The sequence below is a fragment of the Globicephala melas genome, chromosome 19, assembly GCF_963455315.2.
Source record: "Globicephala melas chromosome 19, mGloMel1.2, whole genome shotgun sequence".
NCBI classification, from domain to species: Eukaryota; Metazoa; Chordata; class Mammalia; order Artiodactyla; family Delphinidae; genus Globicephala; species Globicephala melas.
In genome coordinates this window covers 7,204,185-7,228,557 of record NC_083332.1, presented here as the reverse complement: position 1 = coordinate 7,228,557, position 24,373 = coordinate 7,204,185, and the positions used below count along the sequence as shown (strand labels likewise).

General features: G+C 41.1%; 1 protein-coding gene across 12 annotated transcripts in view; it reads left to right on the top strand.

The window, feature by feature from the left end:
* Window positions 1–7,230, top strand: part of TRPM4 (transient receptor potential cation channel subfamily M member 4) — a 37,247-nt gene extending 30,017 nt beyond the window's left edge. For 4 of the 12 annotated variants that reach the window (XM_030873586.3, XM_030873588.3, XM_060289759.2 and 1 more), the window contains 5 exons: window positions 2,800–2,993; window positions 3,280–3,412; window positions 3,623–3,695; window positions 3,770–3,893; window positions 4,129–7,230. In XM_030873586.3, the coding sequence (XP_030729446.2) occupies window positions 2,800–2,993; window positions 3,280–3,412; window positions 3,623–3,695; window positions 3,770–3,893; window positions 4,129–4,169 (565 nt within the window). In that variant the 3' untranslated portion in view covers window positions 4,170–7,230. Of the gene's footprint in view, window positions 1–2,799; window positions 3,414–3,622; window positions 3,696–3,769; window positions 3,894–4,128 lie in introns of those variants that run through there. The other 8 variants (XR_009560166.1, XR_009560164.1, XR_009560165.1 and 5 more) reach the window with 6 other exon arrangements.
* The last annotated feature ends 17,143 nt before the right edge of the window (window positions 7,231–24,373 follow it).

Below are 24,373 nucleotides of genomic sequence, written 5' to 3'. Positions count from 1 at the left end.
CCTTTTTATGGCTGAATAATACTGATGTATTGATATAAGACATTTTGTTGATCCATTCATCTGATGATGGAAACTTGGGTTGGTTCCATCTTTTGGCTATTGTGGATAATGCTGCAATGAACACTGCTGTTCACAATTGCTGTTTGAGTCTCTGTTTTTTATTTCTTTTGGGTATATTTCTAGAATAGAATGCTGGGTCATATGGTAATTCTGTTTAGCCTTTCTGCATCCTTACTAACAGTTGTTATTTTCCTTATTAAGAGGTTCTAGCCATCCTAGTGGGCATGAACTGGTTATTTCATTGTGGTTTTGATTTGTATTTTCCTAATGACTGGTGACATTGAGCATCTTTCCATGGGCTTATTGCCCATTTGCACATCTTTAAAGAAATGTCTGTTCAAATCCTTTGCCCATTTTTTAAAATAAATTTATTTATTTATTTTTATTTTTGGCTGTGTTGGGTCTTCGTTGCTGCGCAGAGGCTTTCTCTAGTTGCAGTGAGCGGGGGCTACGCTTCGTTGCGGTGCGCGGGCTCCTCATTGCAGTGGCTTCTCTTGTTGCGGAGCACGGGCTCTAGGCGTGCGGGCTTCAGTAGTTGCAACACGCGGGCTCTAGAGCACAGGCTCAGTAGTTATGGCGCACAGGCTTAGTTGCTCCGCGGCATGTGTGATCTTCCTGGACCAGGGCTCGAACCCGTGTCCCCTGCATTGGCAGGCGGATTCTTAACCACTGCGCCACCAGGGAAGCCCCCTTTGCCCGTTTTTTAAATTGAGTTGTTTGTATTTTAGTGTTTGAGTTGTAGCAGTTCTTTATTCTGGATATTAAACTCCTATCACATATATAATTTGCAAATATTTTCTCCCATTCTGTTGGTTGTCTTTTCCTTTTCTTGATAATATCCTTTGATTCTTAAGTTTATTTATTTATTTGTCTGTGCCACACAGCTTGCGGGATCTTAGCTCCCTGACCAGGGATCGAACCGTCATCCCCTGCATTGCAAGGTGGATTCTTAACCACTGGACCACCAGGGAAGTCCCTGGGATTTTCTATTTCTATATGTAGGCTATATCATCTGTCAATGGAGACAGTTTTACTTCTTCCTTTCCAATTTGGATGCCTTTTAGTTCTTTATCTTGCTTGCTGTGGCTAGACCTTCCAGTATAATGAATAGAAGTGGTGAAATTGGGCATTTTTAAAAAATATTTATTTTCTTTATTTTTTGGGCTGCATCGGGTCTTAGTTGCGGTATGCGGGCTCTTTGTTGTGGCGCGCGGGTTTTTCTCTCTCTAGTTGTGGTGCGCAGTTTCCAGAGCATGTGGGCTCTGTAGTTTGCGGCACTAGGGATCTCTCGATGAGGTGCAGGAGCTCAGTAGTTGTGGTGTGCGGGCTTAGTTGCTCTGCGGCATGTGGGATCTTAGTTCCCCAACCAGGGATCGAACCCACGTCCCCTGCATTGGAAGGCAGATTCTTTACCACTGGGCAACCAGGGAAGTCCCAAAAGTGGGCATCCTTGTCTTGTTCTTGATCTTTGGGGAAAGTTTTCAGTCTTTTTTCATTGAGTATGATGTTAGCTGTGGGTTTTTCATAAGTACCTTTTATCATGTTGAAGAAGTTTCCTTCTATTTCTACTTTTCTGAGTTTTTTTGTTTTTGTTTGAACCATGAAAGGGTGTTGGATTTTGTCAAATGCCTTTTCTGTGTCTTCATGTCAATTGAGATGATCACGTGGTTTTTCCTTTGTTCTATTAAGGTGGTATATTACATTGATTGATTTTTGTATGTTGAACTACTCTTGCATTCCTTGCATATATCCCACTTATAATCTTTTCAATATGCTGTTGCATTACGTTTCTAGTATTTTGTTGAGGATTTTTGCATGTATATTCATAAAGGATATTGGTCTGTAGTTTTCTCGTGATATCTTTATCTGACTTTGATATCATCATGGTAATGCTGGCCTCATAGAATGAATTGGGAAGTGTTCTCTCCTCTTCAATTTTTTGGAAGAATTTGAGAAGGATTGGTGTTAAATCTTTTTTAAACGTGTGGTAGAATTCACCAGTCAAACCATCTGGTCCTGGGCTTTTTTGTTGGGACATTTTAAATTAGTGATTCAATCTCTTTACTTGTTATAGGTCTTTTGAGATTGTCCTGTTTCTTCTTGAATCAGTTTAGGTAATTTGTGTGTTTCTAGTAATTTGTCCATTTCATCTAGGTTATCTAATTTGTTGGTGTACAATTATTAATAGCATTCTCTTATAATCCTTTTTATTTCTATACGGTTGATAGTAATGTCCCCATTTTCATTTCCTATTTTATTATTTGTGTCCAGGCTTTTTTTTTTTTTTTTTTTTGCGGTATGCGGGCCTCTCACTGTTGTGGCCTCTCCTGTTGCGGAGCACAGGCTCCGGACGTGCAGGCTCAGCCGCCATGGCTCACGGGCCCAGCCGCTCCGCGGCATGTGGGATCTTCCCGGGCCGGGGCACGAACCCGTGTCCCCTGCATCGGCAGGCGGATTCTCAACCACTGCGCCACCAGGGAAGCCCCAGGCTGACTTTTGAACCTGACTCCAATCTCTACTTAATTCATGATAGCTTTCCCAACTTGACCTATGACATCTGACCCTGGACACTCCTAACCCAGCTATTAATTGCGTCCTGTAATAACCTCCAACTTTATTGATCTTGACATCTGCCTGCTGCCTTGGGCTTCAAACAGATATTGCGTGACAGCTAATCTTCATCCTCTCTTCCTGAAGGGGCGTTGACCTCCAGTGACCCTTGATCTCTGGTCCCCACAGCTATACCTTCGGCAAAGTACAGGCCAACAGCGACCTCTACTGGAAGGCGCAGCGCTACAGCCTCATCCGGGAATTTCACTCTCGGCCCGCACTGGCCCCGCCTCTCATCGTCATCTCGCACGTGTGCTTACTCATCCGTCGATTGCGCAGGCTCCGGACCAGCTTGCCACCTTCCGCAGCCGTCGAGCATTTTCGTGAGACCCCCGGCTTGGCCCAAAAGAGAGAAACCTAGGGGGCGGAACCTGGAGAGAAAGAAGAGCATGTATAGGCTGGAGGAGGACGCCCAGGAGCACTAGTGGGCAGGGCTTAGTCTGTCAGGGAGCTGGGCGTGGGATATTAGTGGGAGGCCTAGAACGGCGAGGGGGCGTGGTCTGGGAGATCACCAAAGCTCACGGTTTTGGGTGGGGAAGCTGGGTCTAGGAGCAGGCGTGGCCCGAGGATGGGCGAGCCCTTTGACTCTCTCCTGACCCCACTGTCCAGGGGTCCACCTCTCGAAGGAAGCGGAGCGGAAGCTGTTGACGTGGGAGTCAGTGCAAAAGGAGAGTTTCCTGCTGGAGCGAGCTCGGGACAAGCGGGAGAGCGACTCTGAAAGTCTGAAGCGCACGTCGCAGAAGTGAGGGCGGGGCCTGGCTCTGGGCGGGGCTTTTGGCTTAGGGAACAGAGCCCATGATTTAGGTCCTGCAAAGACCCAGGCTAGAGGTGGAGCCTGCAGGCACAGGGTCCTGGAATGCTAGGGAGAAAAGCTGAACCACTGAGGGCGGGTCTTCGAAGGTGGGCGGGGCTGGTAGGCTGCGGGCACCGATCTGAAACCCTGGATCCCCAGGGTGGACACAGCACTGCAGCAGCTGAGACAGATCCGCGAGCACGAGCAGCGTCTGAAAGGACTGGAACAGGAGGTGAGAATCCCGGGCCAGGCTGGGGGAGTATGGCTGGGGTGAGGGGCAGTAGGGTTCCAGTCTGGTGCCCTGAGGTCCTCCCTGTTCCCCAGGTCCAGTACTGTAGCCGTGTCCTGGGCTGGGTAGCCGAGGCCCTGAGCCGCTCTGCATTACTTCCCCCAGGGGGGCCGCCGCCCCCAGCCTCACCTGGGCCTAAAGGTCAGTGTGTGTGGTGTACCTGTATCTCTGGCATCTGTCACTACCTACGTCTGTGTCCCTACTTTCCGGGTCTCTCTTCCCCTACGTCGGAGTGTTTTTCTCTTTTACTGGCTTTCCTTAGTCCCTGGTTCACTCTCAGTCTCCTTTGGGCTTTTTGTACATCTTTCTTTTTGCCAGTCTCTTATTTTTTTCTGTCTTCGTCTCTATGCCCACCACCTCTTCTCTCTTCCCCCAGACTCAGCCCTGCTGGTGGACTTCAAAGAGGAGCTGCCATAGGGAGTTTTGGTCCCAGAGTAAGGCCTAGCAGGTCCTTGACCCCTGCACCTCGCGACCTTGTCCTTGAGGTGAACCTCATGCCCATGGACTACCACCTCAGCTGCTGTCACGATCACTGCAGGGAGTGTCATCCATGCAAACCACAGCAGGCTTGGATCCTCCCAGAACCAGCCCTACTCTGGGAGCATGAGCCGCTGGAGCCCAGGCATTCATTGCCTTTCAAGGCTGTACCACAGTCTGCTGGGCCAGAGAAGGCTGCAGGGTCATTGAGGTAAAGGACCAGAGCCCACTCACAGCTCCCCACACTGGGGAAATAAAGCCATTTGAGAGGAGTAGCATCCGGATGCTTGATTCTTGGGGAACTGGTGGGTGTATAGATCCTTTGGGGATGGGGGCTGAAGCTGGGGATGTGTTTGGGGTCCTTGGTTCGTTTGCTGCTTTATTTCAGGTATCCCCCAGCTGTTTCTTCCTCTCAGCCCCACTATTCCTGTGTGACTCAGGCCCAGCACCTCTTGTCTGCACTATTTTGATGACTCTCACTTCAGTGGGACAAGAACCCCAACCATCTGTACCCCCCCATTCCTGCCTACCAATGAAAGAAGAACTCAGAGATAAAAAGGAGAGTATTTCCTGGAGTGGGGGTGGGTGGGTGCTATGTACATCTGCTTTGGCAATAGGGGTACAGATGATGCAAATTTGAGTAGATAACTGCATATGTGTCTTTAAAAAGTCTAATTAGTGGAAAATTGCAGGCCATGCACGCACGGAATTGAGGCAAATATGCATCATTATACATGCCGTTTAACTAAACAACCCATAACAAACTAAACTGGTAATGACAAGGTTGAACTGACAGCAATTATTAGTAAAATAGCAAAAAAGCCACCAACAACCAACACATCCATAAATGCAAACCAAAACATCCTTTTTCCAAATTGGAGGAATTCCAACTGTCTGCCACTTTGGATGCAGAGTAGCTCTGAAATATTGCCAAGTGTTTTGTGGCAACCAGATTTCTCTGGAAGATGCTGAATCAATTCTCACTAACACAAGTAGTAATAATAACAGTAATGACGACGGTGGCAACAACAACAGCTAACACGAGTGCTATGTGTCTGGCATTGTGTTTAAGTTCTTCACAGGTGCTAAATCAAGGAATTCTCATGACAACCATATATTAGGTAGGTACTAATGTCTCCATTTGCAGATAAGAAAACTGAGGCACTAATAAAAGTTAAGTGACTCACACAAGGTCTCACAGCTAGAAAGTGGCCGAGTTTGAATAGGAATCTGGGCCATCTGGATCCAGAGCCTTTGTAAAGCACTAATTTATATTTAGAAATGTTAAATGTTACGAAGCCCTAGGAATTCACTCAGTGGGCATGCTGCTTTATTAAGCTGTTGTCTCTCAGCTCCAAATCTGCCCTTCTGTATACTCAGCTCTGTGACGCTGGGGCTGGGACTCCGCAAGCCCCATTTGTTTTGCCAGCTGGGTTCCTATTAGACTCTGCCTAGAGGGGGCGCTAGAGGGAGAACGGTGACTGGAGGAGGAAGAGGGGATTTGCTGCTTCCTATTCCTGAGCGTAGCCCCAGAGCATTGCTTTCTCTGGTTGCAGCTTTCAGCTTCCCCCGCCCCAGCACTCCCACAAGTTCTGTTTATGCCCTCAGTCACACCCGCTCCATCCAGGCAGCCCCTTTATCTAGCCTGAGTTTCAGCTCCCAGGGTCACGTCTCCAAGAGTTTAGGTTCTGATAACTCTGTTCTCTCCAGTCCTGGGGGTGATATTTGCTTCGTGCAGTTTACTATTTCTGTGCTAACTCTGCTTCTTTATATTTATTTACCAGTTTTCTGAGACCCGTTTAATATATCTGAGACCCCTGTATTAATTTATTTCTGTTGGAGAGATACAACCTCCACTTCATTTCCACACATAAATCAGTTTGGAAACCAAAAGACCTGTAATTGAAGAGGAGGCTAGGCGCTCTTGAGGAATTACAAAATACTGCTAAAATTTATATTTAAATCTTTCTTACTTGTATATTTTCCCGCAGTGAACCTACTTCACTTCTCTGTTGCACAGCCCTAGTACAGTGGGAATCCTGGCCCCTTAAAATGACAATTGGTGACCACAAATGTCTCCACTTGTCTTGGTGCTGTGTTTTTGGAAGCCACACCACAGAGTTTAACTGGGCCATTACAAAGGTGGAAGATACTTCCTTTTAGGAGTGAGGAGGACCTCTTGCAGGTCACCAGCAAGGCCAGTAAGTGACTGGGTGTCCATTAACCAAGAGTGAGCAGCATAGCCATGATCTGCTACTCTAGGGTCCTCCGGAGGGGTTGCTGAGGGCATGCAACAGCTGTGGCATTCACTAGCCTGTGATCCAAAAGAACCCATAAGATATCTGCTCCAGTCTCAGATGTGGGAAGGGAGTGACTGTCAGTAGAATATGTAAGCCACTAAAATCTTAAACAAATAAGTCATTTGAAAGAGAGGTGTATTTTATACAAAAATGAAAACTCCAGATAAGAGGCTGCAGGTCGTCAGAGAAAAGGAGGCAGCAGGGTGGAGTGAGGACTCTAGAATGCATGTGCTTTGTGAAGGCTGAGGACCTGCTACATTAAAGGGACAAGTGGGGCTAGAGGAGACAGCTGTAAAGGCTGCTCAAAGCTGCCGCCAAAAACTGGAATGGATTTGGTAGCTCCTGTGAAGCCTACTTAGACAAGCCAAGGGGCTGATACGCAAACCTAGATTGAATTAGAGAAAACTGGGTATCGGATATGTTTTTGTTTCTCTTGGGTAAACACCTAAGATTGGGGTGTCTGGGTTGTATAATAAGCGGGATCTTAGTTCCCCAACCAGGGATTGAACCCGGGCCCCGACAGTGAAAGTGCCGAGTCCTAACCACTGGACTACCAGGGAATTCCACTGTATAACTTTATCTGAGGCTGCTTAACTCTTTTCCTAAGTGGTTGCACATTTTACATTTCCATCAGCAATGTTATGAGAGAATTTCAGTTGCTCTGCATCCTCACTAGCACTTGCTATTATCAGTATTTTAAATTAGCCATTCTAAGAGGTTTGTAGTGGTGTCTCACTGTGTTTTTTTTTAATTTTTAAAAATCTTAAAATATTTTATTTAGGGCTTCCCTGGTGGTGCAGTGGTTGAGAGTCCGCCTGCCGATGCAGGGGACACGGGTTCGTGTCCCGGTCCGGGAAGATCCCACATGCCGCAGAGCGGCTGGTCCCGTGAGCCATGGCCGCTGAGCCTGCGCGTCCGGAGCCTGTGCTCCACAACGGGAGAGGCCACAACAGTGAGAGGCCCGCGCACCGCAAAAAAAAAAAAAAAAAAAAAAAAGATAAGGAAGATCCAAAAATGCTATCAGCAGCTTTGACCTAAATGATATTTATAGAAACTCATAACTGCAGAATACATACACTTTACCAGTGCTAAGCCATAAAACAAGTATCAATAAATTTACAAGGATTGAAATCAGAGTATGTTCTCTTACTACAACGTTAGTAAATTTAAAATCAGTAACAACATATTTAAGGAAACTCCAAATACTTGGAAATTAAAGAATATATTACTAAACAATCCGTAGGTCAAAGAATAAATCACAAAGAACTACCAAACACTTTAAACTGAAGGATAATAAAACTATAAAATATCAAAATTTGTGGAATGCAACAAAAGCAATGCTTAGAGAGAATTTTATAGCTTTACATGCTGAAATTAGAAAAGAGGTTTAAAATCAATGTCTTACAAGAAGGTTTCAAGAAAAGAAGTAAATCTAAAATGGAAAAAAAGGAAAATATAAAATCAAAAATCAATGAAATAGGAAACAGACACTAGATGAAAGTAAGAAATCCAAAACTGTTTGAAATTGTTTGAAATGATCAACAATATAATAGGACAGAAAGAGATATGCGCGTCATCAATATCAGGAATGAAAGAGGATTATTACTACATATCCTATAGACATTAAAAGGATAATAAGAAAATATAAGAATTTTATGCCAACAGACTTAACTTAGATGAAATGGGGGAATTCCTTAAAAATACAACTTAACAAAATTGATATCAAATGACATGGGAAATCTGTATAGTCCTATCTCTGTTAAATACATTGAATTCCTTATCAAAACCCTTCCCACAAAGAAAATTCCACACCCAGATGGTTTCAAATAGTGAATTATATAGAATACTGAAAAAAACAAAACACCAAGAACAAGTACTTCGAAAATAGAAAAGGAGGAAACACTTTCCAATCCATTTTATAAGGCTACCATTACCCTAATGCCAAAACCTGATAAACATATTAGTAAAAGAGACCATTTAAGACCAATATCTTCATGAACATAGATGAAGACAGAAATCCTCAACATAAGTTAGAAAGCAAATCTTGCAATATATAAGAGTAATAACTAATGATCACATGGAGTTTGTCCCAGAAATGCAAGGTCGATTTAACATATGAAAGTAGCAAGGTAGGAGACTTCCCTGGTGGTCCAGTGGTTAAGACTCTGTGCTCCCAGTGCAGGGAGGCACTGGTTCGATCCCTGGTTGGGGAACTAAGATCCCGCATGCCGCAACACGTGGCCAAAAGAAAAAAAAAAAGTAGCAGCAAAGTAATTCAGAAATAAACCATATGGTCCTTTTTTTTTTTTTTTTTTTGGACCACGATGCACAGTATATGGGATCTTACTTCCCTGACGAGGGGTGGAACCTGCACCCCCTGCACTGGAAGCACAGAGTCTTAACCACTGGACCACCAGGGAAGTCCCAGCATATGGTTTTTTGATTCTTGAAATAGAGTACAAAGACATCCAACTAGGAAAGAAAAGTCCTTTCTGGAATAACTGAATATCCATATGGGGAAAAAAATGAAACTCGAATCCCATTTCACACCATATACAAACATTAATTTGATATGAATCATTGATCTAAATGTAAAATCTAAAACTATAAAGCATTTAAAAGAAAACAAAAAAGAATACCTTTGTGACTTAGTGGTAGGCAAAAATTTCAAACATAGAACATAAAGTGCAATCATCTTTAAAAATTGATCATTTAGATTTCACCAAATTAAAAACCTCTGCTCATCAAAAGACTTAAGAAAATCAATAGGCAAGTCAGAGACTAGGAGAAAATGATCCTGAGATACACAGCTGACAAAGACTTGTATTTAGGGAATATAAAGAACTCCTACAGCTTAATTAAAAGATATACAACAGGGGTATGGGAATAATAGGTACAAACTATTATGTATACAATAAAAAAGCTACAAGGACATACTGTACAACACATGGAATATAGCCAATATTCTATAATAACTATAAATGGAGTATAACCTTTAAAATTTGTGAATCACTATGTTGTATACCTGTAACTTATGTAATACATCAACTATATCTCAATTTTAAAAAGATATACAATTAAAAATGGGTAAAGTATTTAAAAAGACACTTCACAAAGACATACAAATGGCCAATATATTAATACATCTGAAAAAAGTCCTCAACATCATTAGTTATCAGAGAAATGCACATTAAAATCACAGTAATAGGGGCTTCCCTGGTGGCACAGTGGTTGAGAATCTGCCTGCTAATGCAGGGGACACGGGTTTGGGCCCTGGTCTGGGAGGATCCCACATGCCGCGGAGCAACTAGGCCCGTAAGCCACAACTACTGAGCCTGCGCATCTGGAGCCTGTGCTCCGCAACTGCGCGATAGTGAGAGGCCCGCGCACCGCGATGAAGAGTGGCCCCCGCTTGCCACAACTAGAGAAAGCCCTCGCACAGAAAAACGAAGACCCAACACAGCAAAAATAAATAAAAATTAATTAAAGCTCACACCAATCTCATGATGTTAGTTTAAAAAAAAATCACAGTAATATACTATTAAACCCCCAAAATTAAGTATAATTGGTACAAGACTAATGGTGTCCTCCCAGATACTTTGCAGAAATAAACCGAAATCTTTCCTGCAGTAAGACACCTTCATCTTAAGGCCTTAAATTATTCCTACAAATAACTTGTCAAGAACAGGGAGAATCATAGCACATAAGGGGAAAAGGGCACTAGTGAGAACTGACAGAAACAACAGATGGCAGAATAAAATGAGCAAAGACATCAAATAAAGGAATCATTAGACAAAGTCAATAAAATAACTGGTTTCTATTTTTTAAGAAATAAAGGAAAAGTTTGAAAATATCTGAAGGGAACAGGACTCTATAAAAAGTGATTTCACAGATTTAAAAAGAAATGAAGGACACAATAATTGAAATTAGAAGTTTACTGAATGAATTTAACAGTGGATTCAATTCTGCTGAAGACAGTATTTGTGAACCGAAATACTTAGGTCAGAAAAACAACCAAGAACATAGCACAGAGAGATAACAACATGGAAAATACAAAAGGAGGTTAGTAAACACAGAAATCAAAGAAATTTTTGAAAGTCTGACAGATATTTAATTGTTCTTTTCAGAAGGTAAGAACAGAAAATGGTGCAGAAACAATGTCTGAAAAGATTAAGACAATTTTCCAGAACTGGTGAAATAAACCAATCTCAGATTCAAAAAGCCCAATGAAGTCCACTGGAGACAAAAGGAACTCTGTATACAGACATTATTTTATATAAAACACTTATAAGAAGAATACAGACTATTGCAAAGGAGAGACATAAAGGTGACTTCTCAATATCAAAAATGGAAGCCACAAGACAATGGTAGGATATGATCAACATTGAAAGAAAAAAAGCCTGCTCATCTAGTACCTTAAATCCTAATAAAATATTTTTAAATGAGGGTAAAATAAAAATAGTTTACAACAGACAAAAACATTTTGACAATCAGTCACCAACACATCTTCATTAATGGAAATTCTAAAACATCTTTCAAGCAGAAGGAAAGTAATCCCAGATGGGTGATTTGAGAACCAAGAGAAATAAAGGACAAAAAATACATATGTAGTAAATATGCAAGAAAATCCGAATAAAAAAATAACTATATGAAACAAAATAATAATGTCCTGGAAGGTTAAAAAGTAAAAATAAAAACCATCAAAATAATAAAATATAAGTTGAGAAGAAAGTAAATAGAATTCAAATATTTTAAGTTCTTTGTATCTTCTGGGAGAAGGGGAGACATACTGTAACTTCAATAAATTAAGTGTGCATTTTTTAAGTTCTAAGGTGATCACTAAATAAATACAGAGTGTACAACTTTATAACTGTAAGGAAGAGAACATTATAATGATTTAAAAAAATACTGGTCTGTACCAAAATTGAGAAAATTACGAAGATTAACACCAAATGCTGGCAAAGATGTGGAGCACCTGGAACTTTCATACACTGTTGCCAGGAGTGTAAATAGTACAACCATTCTGAAAAAGGTCTAGCAGTTTCTTATGAAAATGGGCTTTTTAAATCTTAGTTTCTTATTAAACTGCTAGACCCAGTAATTCCCCTCCTATGGATTTACCTAAGAAAAATAAAAACATATGCCACAAAAAGACTTTTACGGGACGGTGGGAGGGAGGGAGACACAAGAGGGAAGACATATGGGAACATATGTTTATGTATGACTGATTCACTTTGTTATAAAGCAGAAACTAACACACCATTGTAAAGCAATTATACCCCAATAAAGATGTTAAAAAAAAAAAGACTTTTACAAGAACAGTCATAGCAGTTTTATTCATAATAGCCCAAACTTAATGAAATAGAAAACAAACAATAAAATCATCAACAAAGCCCAAAAGTTCTTTGAAAGAACTAATAAAGTTGACAATCTTCTAATAAGCTTGATCAAGAAAAAGGAGGACTTCCCTGGTGGTTCAGTGGTTAAGAATCCGCCTGCCAATGCAGGGGACATGGGTTTGAGCCCTGGTCCAGGAAAATCCCACATGCCATGGAGCAACTAAGCCCATGTGCCACAACTACTGAGCCTGCGCTCTAGACCCTGTGAGCCACAACTACTGAGCTCGCGCGCCTACAGCCTGTGCTCCGCAACAAGAGAAGCCACCGCAATGAGAAGTCCATGCACCGCAACAAAGAGTAGCCCCCACTCACCGCAACTAGAGAAAGCCCGCACGCAGCAAGGAAGACCCAACGCAGCCAAAAATTAATTAATTTTTTAATTTTTTAAAAATAAAAGAAAAAGGAGGAAAAGTACAAATAACCAGTATTAGGAATTAAAAAAAGGGGACATTACTATAGATGCTGCAGATATTAAATAAATAATAATAAAGAATATTAACATTACTGCACCAATAATTTCAAAAAATAGGTGAAATACTCAAATACCTTTTAAAAATTAACCAAAGAACTACCCAGGAAAAATAAAGAACCCAGGAAGTCCTATAATCATTAAATAACTTGAAACTGTAACTGAAAATCTTTCAAACACACATATGTGTTCATGCACACACTTACACAGACATATATGCAAACCTTTCTAATACTAGATGTCATTAATGGCAAATTCTACCAACCTTTAAGAAAGAAATGCTCTTCTAGAAAACAGAAAGAGGAACACTCCCCAACTTATAAGACCAGCTCAACCTTGATACCAAAATTTATCTGAAAACTCAAAAGCCCAAAAATAGCTAAGATGCTCCTTAATAAAAACAAAGTGAGAAGACATGCTCTAACAAGTATTAAGCCTTATTATAAATTTGTAGTAAGGCAGTGTGAATTGAGACAGGGGCAAACAAACAGGCTAATGGAACAGAACAGAGAGCCTAAAATTAGACCCATCGTTATATTAAGTCTGATACACGATAGATATGCCTTAGCAGACCTGTAAGTAGGGGGTGAACTTCTCAATAAATGGTGCTAGAACAACTGGGTATCCATACAGCAAAAAAAAGAAACTGACCCCTACCTCAAATAACTGCAAAAATCAATCTCAGAGGGACAAAAGAAGTAAATGTGAAAAACAACACCATAAAATGCTAGAAAATATAAAAGAATGATCACTGTGTTATACTACTCCAGGGGACAAAATTACTGCTGATGTGAATGGTGCCCCTTGAAACACCACACCTTGGTATAGTAAAAGATTTCTCATAAAAGACACAATAAGCAATGACCATAAAATTTCAATTTGATACATTTTACTACACTAAAATTAAAAACTTCCTTTTTTGAAAAGACCCCAAAAGGAGAACAGAAAGAAAAACTGTAGAATGGGAGAAGATATCTGCAACCTACCTAACAACAAATGACTAATATCCAAAAGATATAAAGAACACCTACGAATTTGGAAGAAAAATACGGACAACCCAATAGGAAAATGGGCAAGAGGCTTGACAGGCACTTCATAAATATTTTATAATATTTAAATAATTATTAAATAATTCATTTAATTAAGTTATCCCAATAACTATTACAAATATGTCATTAATAATCAGTGAAAAGCGATTAGAATTACAATGAAATACAACTGCACACCAACCAGATTGGGAAAAAATGGAAAAGTCTAATAATACCAGGTGTTGATGAGATGTACAGCAACCAGGAAGTCTCATCCTCAATTAACGTTACTGTATATTGTCATAACTACTTTGGAGAACAACCTAGTATTAGTAGTAAAATCAAATATACACATACCCTATGGCCCAACGACTCCCAATATATTCCCTAGAGAAACTCTTTCACTTGTGCAACAGAATACAGTAATAATAATAACTAACACATTGTGCTTGCTTTGTGTCAGGCATTGTTCTAAATGCTTTACATTTTTAAATTACATTACTCTTCACAATAACCTTAGGAGGTAGGTACTATTATTACCTCCATTTTACAAAAGTGAAAAAAATTTAAACAGAAAGTTACACAACTTTCTCATCATTACACCTCCAATGAGTGGTAGTCAGGATTTAACACAGTCTGGTTTCAGAAGCAGCTCTTAACCAACTACATTCTTCTACTTCTCACAAGAATGTTCTCAGCAACATTATTCATAATTGTCATAAAGTTGAAAGACACAAACGCCCATCAACAGTAAAATGCATAAATCATAGACTATTCAAACAAAAGAATACTATACATACGTGAAGAAAATAAAGGAACTACAGCTACACTCAACAATATAAATTTCACAATGTTGAGCAAAAGAAGCACAGCGTAAAATATTCTAGACAGAATGAGTCCATATTTCTAAGTTCAAAACAGAAGCAAAATTAAACTAGTAATTTAGGGATGCACATATACATGGAAAAAGTATAAAGAAAATCAAGGATATGATCACCACAAAAGCCAGACTTGAAGTTACCTCTAAAAGGGAAGAAGGGGTACTTGACTGTGAAATGATAATGAGAGAAGCTCTTTCAGAGTCATGGTAATATTCTTCTTGATCTGGGTGGCAGTTACACAGATGTAAGCTTTATAATTATTCATTTAAAACTCTGTTTATACATTCTATGCCCTTTTATACATTTTATACATTCTATGCCCTTTTGTGGATGCATATTTCATGATTTAGAACATTAAAAATAAAATATAAAGAAAAGAAGAAGAAATGGCCAGAGAATTAGGAGAATGCCAGAAGGAAATGCTGTCACAAAAGCTAAGGATATGAAAAAGAAACAGAGAGCCTCAGATTATCAACACAAAAGCAAGTAAGAGAAACTCTAAAGCGTGTCCATAGAGAATTCTTTCCTTTGCGTTTCAGAATTAACAGAAAAACAGAAATCTTAATTCAATTTGTTCAAAAGTTAACCAAGAAGAGGAAGGTGGTGGGATGAATTGGGAGATTGGTATACATATGGAGATACGTATACACTAATATGTATAAAATAGGTAACAAATAAGAACCTGCTGTATAAAAAATAATTAAATTAAATTTAAAAAAGAAGAGTCGGCAGCTTACCTAAGATCACAAATCGTCACTATTACTAGATGGTTTGCCAGCAGCTGAAATGAACCATAACTCAAAATTACAAGGAGTACTTCTGATTCCCATAATGCATGTTAACACTGACCCTGACACTGAGTTCCACTAAACAAAGGAAAACTGTATCCATGAAAAATATATCCACCTTTCTTGAACACATTCAGAAAGTGTATTCTGGTAAATTGGTACATTTACCAGAATTTACAAGTTTTCTGGTAAACTGGTAAATCTGACTTACAGCAAACAGATTCTGCAAACCGGCCACTGTGACACCTAGAAAGCCCCTTGCTTCCCTGGCAAACCCTTCCTCGCCGCCTGGAGAGGCCCTGATGGCGGCCCAACGTGTGAGGTTCTACACCACCCTTCCCAGCAACTGCTCTCCTAGGTCCATGCCTTCCGGAGAGCGCTCGGGCCTCCCGGAAATGCCCGTTCCTCCCCCTTTACCTCCTCCCCTGGAACTATAAACCCCAAAGATGAAAGCAGGGAGCTGGTGTCCAGCTTCCTCAAGGAGCAGGCAATAACTTCGTCCTTAACAGGCGTGTGAGGAGGCTAGACCCGGTCTCTGCCGCCTGGGAGCCCGAACCAAAAGGCTTCCCCAGTTGGGCAGGGACCGACGGCCGCTTCCTGTGAAGGTCGGGCCTTGGGATTGGCTCAAAGTCAGATCTGGTGAGCGAAGGGGCGGACGCCAATTTCCCAGGTCCTAGGGGAGAAAAAAGGAGGGCCCTCTCGGGCCGTTTGACCTCTCAGCTCCACAGAGCCCGGCGTCTGGCCTCTCAGCTCCACAGAGCCCGGCGTCTGGGAGGCTCTGTCAGGTGGCCTGTTACCCCTTGGCGAAGTCCGGTGACCCCAGGGGGTGACGCCCAACCTCACACACCCCAGATTTATGAACGTTTCAGGGATCCTGCGGGAGCCAATTCACCCTCACCCTCGAGGCCTGGACCCTTCAGTCTGGTCAATCAACCGAAAATAAGGGTCTAGAAGGCTCAGCTGAGGAGCCTAGCAACCACCTCGCGCCCCTTCAAGCCTCAGGCCTTACCGCGCAACGCTCCTTGCTCTACCTCAGGCACCGACTTTCCCGCGTTCCTCTGCGCATGCGCCGCCGCTCCCCTCTCTCACCTCTCCTGACGGAGGGAAAGATCCTGCGGCTCCACCCCCTCCAACACCCACCTCGCTCCCTACACGCGCGCACACGTGCACACATGCGCATGCGTCCCTCCTTCCTTCCTTTCCTCTCGTGCAGTTTAGACCACGTGCCCAACCTTCCCTTTCCATCCTCCTGCACTGCTCAGTCCAGGCTCTAAGCCGAGTCCCTCGTCTGGAGCATGGGCTTCACTTCCAGTCCCCCGAGTAATGTGGAGGTGAGGATGAGGTGGGAGGATTGGTCTTCCAATTCATTTCTTTTTGCCTTCAGATCTTTGACAGTAAAACTTAAGTCTCCCCATACTACTAGCCAAACCTTAAGTATGTGTCCAATAAGACAGACGGGAACCTTGCCTTCAGAGAATTCTGAAGTCTGCTGGGCTTGCAGACAAGAATAAAAAAGCTAAAGATTGGGCTTCCCTGGTGGCGCAGCGGTTGGGAGTACGCCTGCCGATGCAGGGGACACGGGTTCGTGCCCCGGTCCGGGAAGATCCCACATGCCGTGGAGCGGCTGGGTCCGTGAGCCATGGCCGCTACGCCTGCGCATCCGGAGCCTGTGCTCCACAACGGGAGAGGCCCGCATACCGCAAAAAAAACCCAATAACAACAACAACAACAAAAAAAAAAGCTAAAGATTTACTCGAAGTTCTTGGTCTCAGGACTGCTTTTATACTCTTAAAAATGAAGGACCCCAATAATTTATGTGGGTTGTACTTATGTGGATTGTTTATGTGAGTTATATCTATCAATATTAAAACTGAGAAATTTCTGAAATACGTATTGTCATCAAAAACTCATTGTGTAAACATAACATTTTTAATAACTAATTTCCACACCAAAAATAATTTAGAGAGAAGAGTATTTTACATTTTTGCAGATCTCTTTAATGCCTGGCTTACTAGAAGACAATTGGATTCTCATATCTGCTTCTGCACAGGGTTTGTCAAAATAGCTCATGTGCTGTAGCTTCTGGAAAACATCACTGTATACTCAAGAGAAAGTGAGAGTGAAAAGGCAAATAACATCTTAATAGTATTATGAAAATAATTTTCACCTCCTGAACCCCTGAAAGTGTCTCAGGAACCACCAGCGGTCCCTAGGCCACATTTTGAGAACCACATTTTGAGAACCACCAGTGGTCCCTAGGCTTAGATCATTATGACTGAGCAAAAAAGATGTAAGGGAAAATGTCTAGGTGCTGTAAGAATACATTACAATCTGGGGAAATTATTCAATCCTTAACACAGAGACCTAATTTGGAGAGAGTGTTTCTGAGCCCAAGCTCATGCTGCTGATCGCACATCAGGCCAATAAATCCTTGCTGGGGCAAGGAATAGCAACTTTATTTGGAAAGCCAGCGTACCAAGAAGATGCTGGACTAGTGTCCAGAAGAACAATCTTACCGGAGTTAAAATTCAGGCTTCTTTTATACAGGCTTCTTTTATACCTATGTGACCTGTAGGTCTGGTCACAATGTTCCTATAAGCCTCCAACAAGACAACTTATTTTCTGTTTTCCAATTTTTTATCTTTATATGAATGGAAGAGCATTATACATTTAAAGGTCAGAGCCTTGAGAATGGGCTATCATGTGTATTTCAGGCTTTGGCAACATTCTTTTACAAAGATGCAGAGCCAGCATGACTAAGCACAGGCAACAGAGCACAAGGGTTAGAACTAAGGGAATAGATCCAATATGGAGTCAGGCTTGTTCTTCTCTGTTACAAGAGGAGTTCCCTGAGGAAGTAACACTGAAACTGAGACTTGAAGGTTGATTTACTAGGTGAAAAATGGAATATGAACATCTCAGCCCCTGAGGCTATGCAAAGCCCTGGGGCAGGAAAATCTGTGAACTCAAGACACCAGGAAAAATGCCAGTCAGTAAATGTTTATTGAATGATATGTGCCCCACACTGCCCTAGACCCTAGGGATACTGTATGAAAAAGATTTTACATTCTAGTTGCAAAAGCAGGAAACATGTAAACAAATAAGAATTTCTGAGAATGGGAGTGCTGTTAAGAAAGCAAAACAGAGTATGATGAGGGGACAAGGCAGAGAGCTGTAGACAGTAGTCAAGTAAGACCTCTCTGAGGAAGTGACATTTGGCAGAGCCTTGAAGGAGATGAGGAAAGGAGCTAGGAACAGCATGAGGAGGAGCATACCAGGCAGAGAGAACAGCAATGACAAAAGTCTGGAGGCAGAAGTATACTTGACAGGTTCTTGAAACAGCAAGGAAGCCAGTATGGCTGGATCCCAGTGACTGAGGGAAGGGTGGTAGTAGGTGGAATGAGAGAAGTGGCAGGGGCCAGAGTATTGAATGGAGGCCCTTAGAGGTCATGATGGGAAGTTGGGTTTTTTTCCTGAGTGAGATAAGAAGCTATTAGAGGGTTCTGAGTCAAGAAGTGACTCATGTTTTAACAGGAGGATCCCTTTGGCTTCTAGGCAGACAATAGGATCTGTGGGCTAAGGGTAGCTTCCGGTGGCTCAAGGCATTCCTTGGCTTGTATCTGCATAACTCCAATCTCCACCTCTGTCTTCTCCTTCTCCTCTAGGAGTGTCTTTCCTCTGGGTGTCTCTTTTAAGAATATTTGTCATTAGATTTAGGGCCCACTCAGATAATCCAGGATAATCTCATTTTGAAATCCTTAACTACATCTTCAAAGACCCTTTTTCCAAATAGGGTAAAAAAAAATAGGGTCACATTCACCGACTCCAGCAGTTCGGACAAGACATATATTTGGGGGGACTACTACAGTAGGTCTGGGATGAGGACTTAGAATATGTTAACAAATTCCCAGCCGACACTGATGCTGCCTGTGTGGGGACCAAAACCAGTGATGCAGAGAAGTCAAGTAAGATGCGGACCAAGAATTGACCACATGGGTATCACTGGTGACTTTGACAAAAGTGGTTTTGGTGAACGAGTCAGAATGAAAGCCTTATTGGAGTAGATTCAAGGAAGACTTGGAAGAGAGGATTATAAGCTAATATTTTGGATATGTTGGGTTAAATATATATTATTAAAACTAATTTCCTCCTTTTTTTTAATGTTTGTACTGGTGTGATCTGTAATAATCAAAAAACTGGAAACAACTGAGATGTCCATCAATAGTTGAATGCATAAATAAATTGTGGGATATTCAGACAATAAAATACTTGAAAGTGGTGAGGATATAAGAAATATTGCTACTCATTCCATTGATGAATCTCATAAATATAATGTTGAACAAAATTAAGTTAAACACAAAAGAATAAATACTGTATGATTCCATTTATATCATGAAAAACAGGCCAAACCAAAATATAGCATTATAAGTCAAGAGGAATGGGATAGTGATTTGCAAGGGAGAAAATGGTTTCTGGGTCGATGATGATGTTGATCTTTGTTACATGGGTATTAACATTATGATAATTCATTGAGCTGTATATTGTGTTTTGTGAACATTATTATATGTGTCATTCTTCACCATAAGAAAGCGGTAAAAAAATAACATTATGCACTCAAAACTACTAAAAGAAAAATTGAAAGCACTGGAGTTTATCACAGATCTGAATTTTGATGCTGGCTAAAATGCAGTGACAGGTATTTTACCTGTAGCCGTCAGGATTATTAAAGCTAGTTGCTTTAACACACAACCCTATTTACTAATAATACTAACAAACAAATTTTATATGCTAATAAAATATTATATAGCTTAATGCAATAAATTCTTACTTACATAAAGTCCAAAAGGCTCTCTTCCAAGGAGAAACCAGGGACCTAAGCTCTTTTATCTCTCGGCCCTCCCATCCTTAAGTCCTCCAATAAATTCTCAGCTTACAGACAGCCAATGATGAATGAAGAGAGACAAGGTAAAAATTGTACAGGACATTTTATGGCTGGGTCCACAAATGCCCTACATCACTCTGCACCCACTCCACTGGCCCAAGACCAGTCACATGGCCTCAACTTCACTGCAAGGAGGCTTGGGAAATGTAGTCTTCCTGTGTGCCTAAGAAAGAGGAAACCAAATTGGTGAGCATCTAGCAAACCTCTGCCACCTTCCTTTGGATCTCCGGGAACTCACGTACTCATCTCTGAGGAAGCGAACAGTGGGTAGAAAAGTGGAAGATTGGTGTATTAGTTTCCTGTGACTTCAAGAACAAATTATCACAAACTTGGTAGGTTAAAACAACAGAATTTTACTCTCACACTATTCTGGAGGCCAAAAGTCCAAAGTCAAGGTGTTGACAAGGCTGCATTCCCTCTGGAGGCTCTAGGGGAGAATCAGATAATTGCCTCTTCCAACTTATGATAGCTCCAGGAGTTTTTTGGCTTGTGGCTACATAACTCCAATCTCTGCCTCTCTCTTCACCTGGCATTCTCCTCTTCTCTCCGTGTCTTCCTATGTGTCTCTTATAGGACACTTGTCATTAGATTTAGGGCCTGAATAATCAAGGTTGATCTCATTTTGATATCTTTAACTTAACTACATCTGCAAAAAACATCTTTTCCAAATAGGATCACATTCCAGGCCATGGATATATCTTTTGTTAGGGGAGGGGGGTCACCATTCAACACATGACAATCATTTCAGAGGCAATTATAATTATTTGTGTGGAAAATAATAAGAGCCTGGATTAGGATGGTAACCATGGAGTTCAACACAAGTGGATGGATTCGAAATGTATTTTAGTAGTGGAGCATAAAGGACTTCATGGTGGTTTAGAAGTGGGCGCTCAGGGGAAGGGGTGGTGAGTCAGTGTCCTAACTGAGATTTGAACATAGGGCTGTGTAACCTAGGTATGAGCTTCAAAAAGTCTCTTTTGGAGCCACGTAAGGAATCGACTGGAGGGGAGAGAATAAGGCCAGGGAAGGGCCTGATGTCTGGGTCCAGGTGGGAGAACAAAAGTCCTGAGTCAGCCCGAGCCACGAGGACAGAGAGGAGGGGACAGAGTAGAGAATCAGGGGGAAGAAGGGATTGGCTTAGGGACTGATGGGCCATATGAGAAAGAGGGAGAGAGGAAATGAGGACATCACCCAGGGGTTGGTCCACCAAGGAATAAAGAATCTGTGAACTTGAAGACAGATATTTTGACATTATCCAGTCAGAGGAGAAAAAAAAAGAATGGAAAAGAGACAATTCAGTTTGTTTACATTTTGTTGAGGATTGTGGCATCTATGTTCTAAACTTACACCTCAAGGAACTAGAAAAAGAAGAAATAAGCCCACAGGTAGCAGAAGGAAGGAAATAATGATTAGACCAGAAATAAATGAAATAGAGACTAGAAAGAAACAAAATAGATGAATGAAACTAAGAGTGGGTTTTTTGACAAGATGAGCAAAAATTGAAAAACCTTTAGCTAGACTAAGAAAAAAGACAAACGGCTCAATTAATAAAATTATAAATGAAAGAGGAGACATAACAAATGATACTACAGAAATACAAAGGATCATAAGAGACTACTATGAGCAATTATACACCAACAAATTAGATAATTTAGAAAAAATGAGTAAATTACTAGAAACATACAACTTACCAAGACTGAACCATAAAGTAAATCTGAACAGACCAATAATAAGCAAGGAGATTGGGTCAATAATCAAAAATCTCCCAACAAATAAAAGCCCAGGACCAGATAACTTTATGTGTGAATTCTACCAAACATTTAAAGAAGAATCAATACCAATCATTCTCAGACACCTCCCAAAAGTTGAGGAGGAAGGAACACTTCCAAACTCATTTTATGAGACCAGCATTACCCTGATATCAAAGCCAGACAAGGACACTGCAAGAAAAGAAAATTATAGGCCAATATCCTTGATGAACGTAGATGCAAAAATCCTCAATAAAATACTAGCAAATTGAATTCAACATCACATCACGAGGATCATACACCATGATTTAGTGTGATGTATCCCTGGGATGCAAGCATGGTTCAACACATGGCAGTCAACACATGTGATATGCCACATTAACAGAATGAAGGATAAAAAGCATATGATCACTTCATTAGATGCAGAAAAGCACTTGACAAAATTCAACATCCTTTCATGATAAAAATTCTCAACAAATTAGGTATAGAAGGAATGTAACTCAACATAATGAAGGTGAAAAGTTAAAAGCCTTTCCTCTAAGATCAGGAATAATACAAAAATGCCTACTCTTATCATTTCTATTCAGCATAGTACTGGAAGTCCTTAGCCACAATAATTAGGCAAGAAAAAGAAATAAAACTTATCCAAATCAAGAGGAAGAAAATTATCTGTTTGCAGACAACGTGATCTTATGTAGAAAACCCTAAAGACACATCAAAAACCTGACTAACAAATGAATTCAGTAAAGTTGCAGGATACAAAATCAACATACAAAAGTCAGCTGCAGACTTCCCTGGTGGCACAGTGGTTAAGAATCCGCCTGCTGGGCTTCCCTGGTGGCGCAGTGATTGAGAGTCTGCCTGCAGATGCAGGGGACACGGGTTCGTGCCCCGGTCTGGGAAGATCCCACATGCCGCGGAGGGGCTGGGCCTGTGAGCCAAGGCCGCTGAGCCTGCGCGTCCGGAGCCTGTGCTCCGCAATGGGAGAGGCCACAGCAGTTAGAGGCCCGCATACCGCAAAAAAAAAAAAAAAAAAAAGAATCCGCCTGCCAATGCAGGGGACATGGGTTTGATCCCTGTCCAGGAAGATCCCACATGCCACAGAGCAACTAAGCCCGTGCACCACAACTACTGAGCCTGCACGCCACAACTACTGAAGCATGCACTCTCTAGGGCCTGTGCTCCACAACAAAAGAAGCCACCACAGTGAGAAGCACGCGCACTGCAACGAAAAGTAGCCCACGCTGACCACAACTAGAGAAAGCCTGCAAGCAGAAATGAAGACCAAATGCAGCCAAAAAAAAAGTCAGCTCCATTTCTATACTCTAACAACAAACTATCTAAAAAAAACTTAAGAAAGCAATTCCATTTATAATTGTATCAAAAATAAAACACTTAGGAATAAATTTAACCAAGGAGGCAAAAGACCTGTACACTGAAAACTATAAGACATTGAGAAAAGAAATTGAGGAATACACAAATAAATAGAAAGATATCCCATGTTCTTGGATTGAAAGAATTAATATTGTGAAAATGCCCATAGTACCCAAAGCAGTCTACAGAGTCAATGTAATCCCTATCAAAATTCCAATTTTCACAGAAATAGGAAAAAACTGTCCTAAAATTTGTATGGAACTATGAAAGACCCTGAATAGCCAAAGCACTCCTCAGAAAGAAGAACAAGGTTGGCGATATCATACTTCCTAATTTCAAACTATATTACAAAGTTATAGTGATCAAAGCAATATGGTACTGGTATAAAAACAGGTACATAACCAGTGAAACATAATAGAGAGTCCAGAAATACACCCATGCATATACAGTCAACTAATTTTTGAGAAGAGTGCCAAGAACACACAGTGGGAAAAGACAGTCTCTTCAATAAATGGGAAAACTGTATAAGCACATGCAAAAGAATGAAACTGAACCACAATTGTACACCATTCACAAAAATTAACTTGAAAAGGATTAAAGACTTAAATGTAAAACCTGTAACTGTAAAACTCCTAGAAGAAAAACATAGGGAAACAGCTCCTTGAGTTTTACCACATTGGTCTTGGCAATAGTTTATTGGATAAGACACCAAAAGCACAGGAAACAAAAGCTAAAATGAACAAGTGAGATTACATGAAACAAAAGAGCTTCTACATAGCAGAGGAAACAATCAATATATTGAAAGGGCAACCTTTTCAATGAAGAATGTGAGAAAATATTTGCAAACCATATACCTGATAAAGGGTTAATATTCAAATTACATAAAGAACTCATATAACTCAACAGCAAAAAAGCAAATAACTCAATTTGAAAATGGGCAAAGGACCTGAATAGACATTTTTTTCCAAAGAAGACATACATGTGGCCAACAGAGGTATGAAAAGGTGTTCAGCATCACTAATCATGAGGGAAATGCAAATCAAAACCATGAGATTCCACCTCATAATTGTTAGGATGGCTATTATCAAAAAGACAAGAGATAACAAGTGTTGGTGAGGATGTGAAGAAAAAGGAACCATTGTGCACTCTTGTGGGAATGTATAAATTGGTGCAGCCACTATGGAAAACAGTATGGAGGTTCCTCAAAAAATTAAA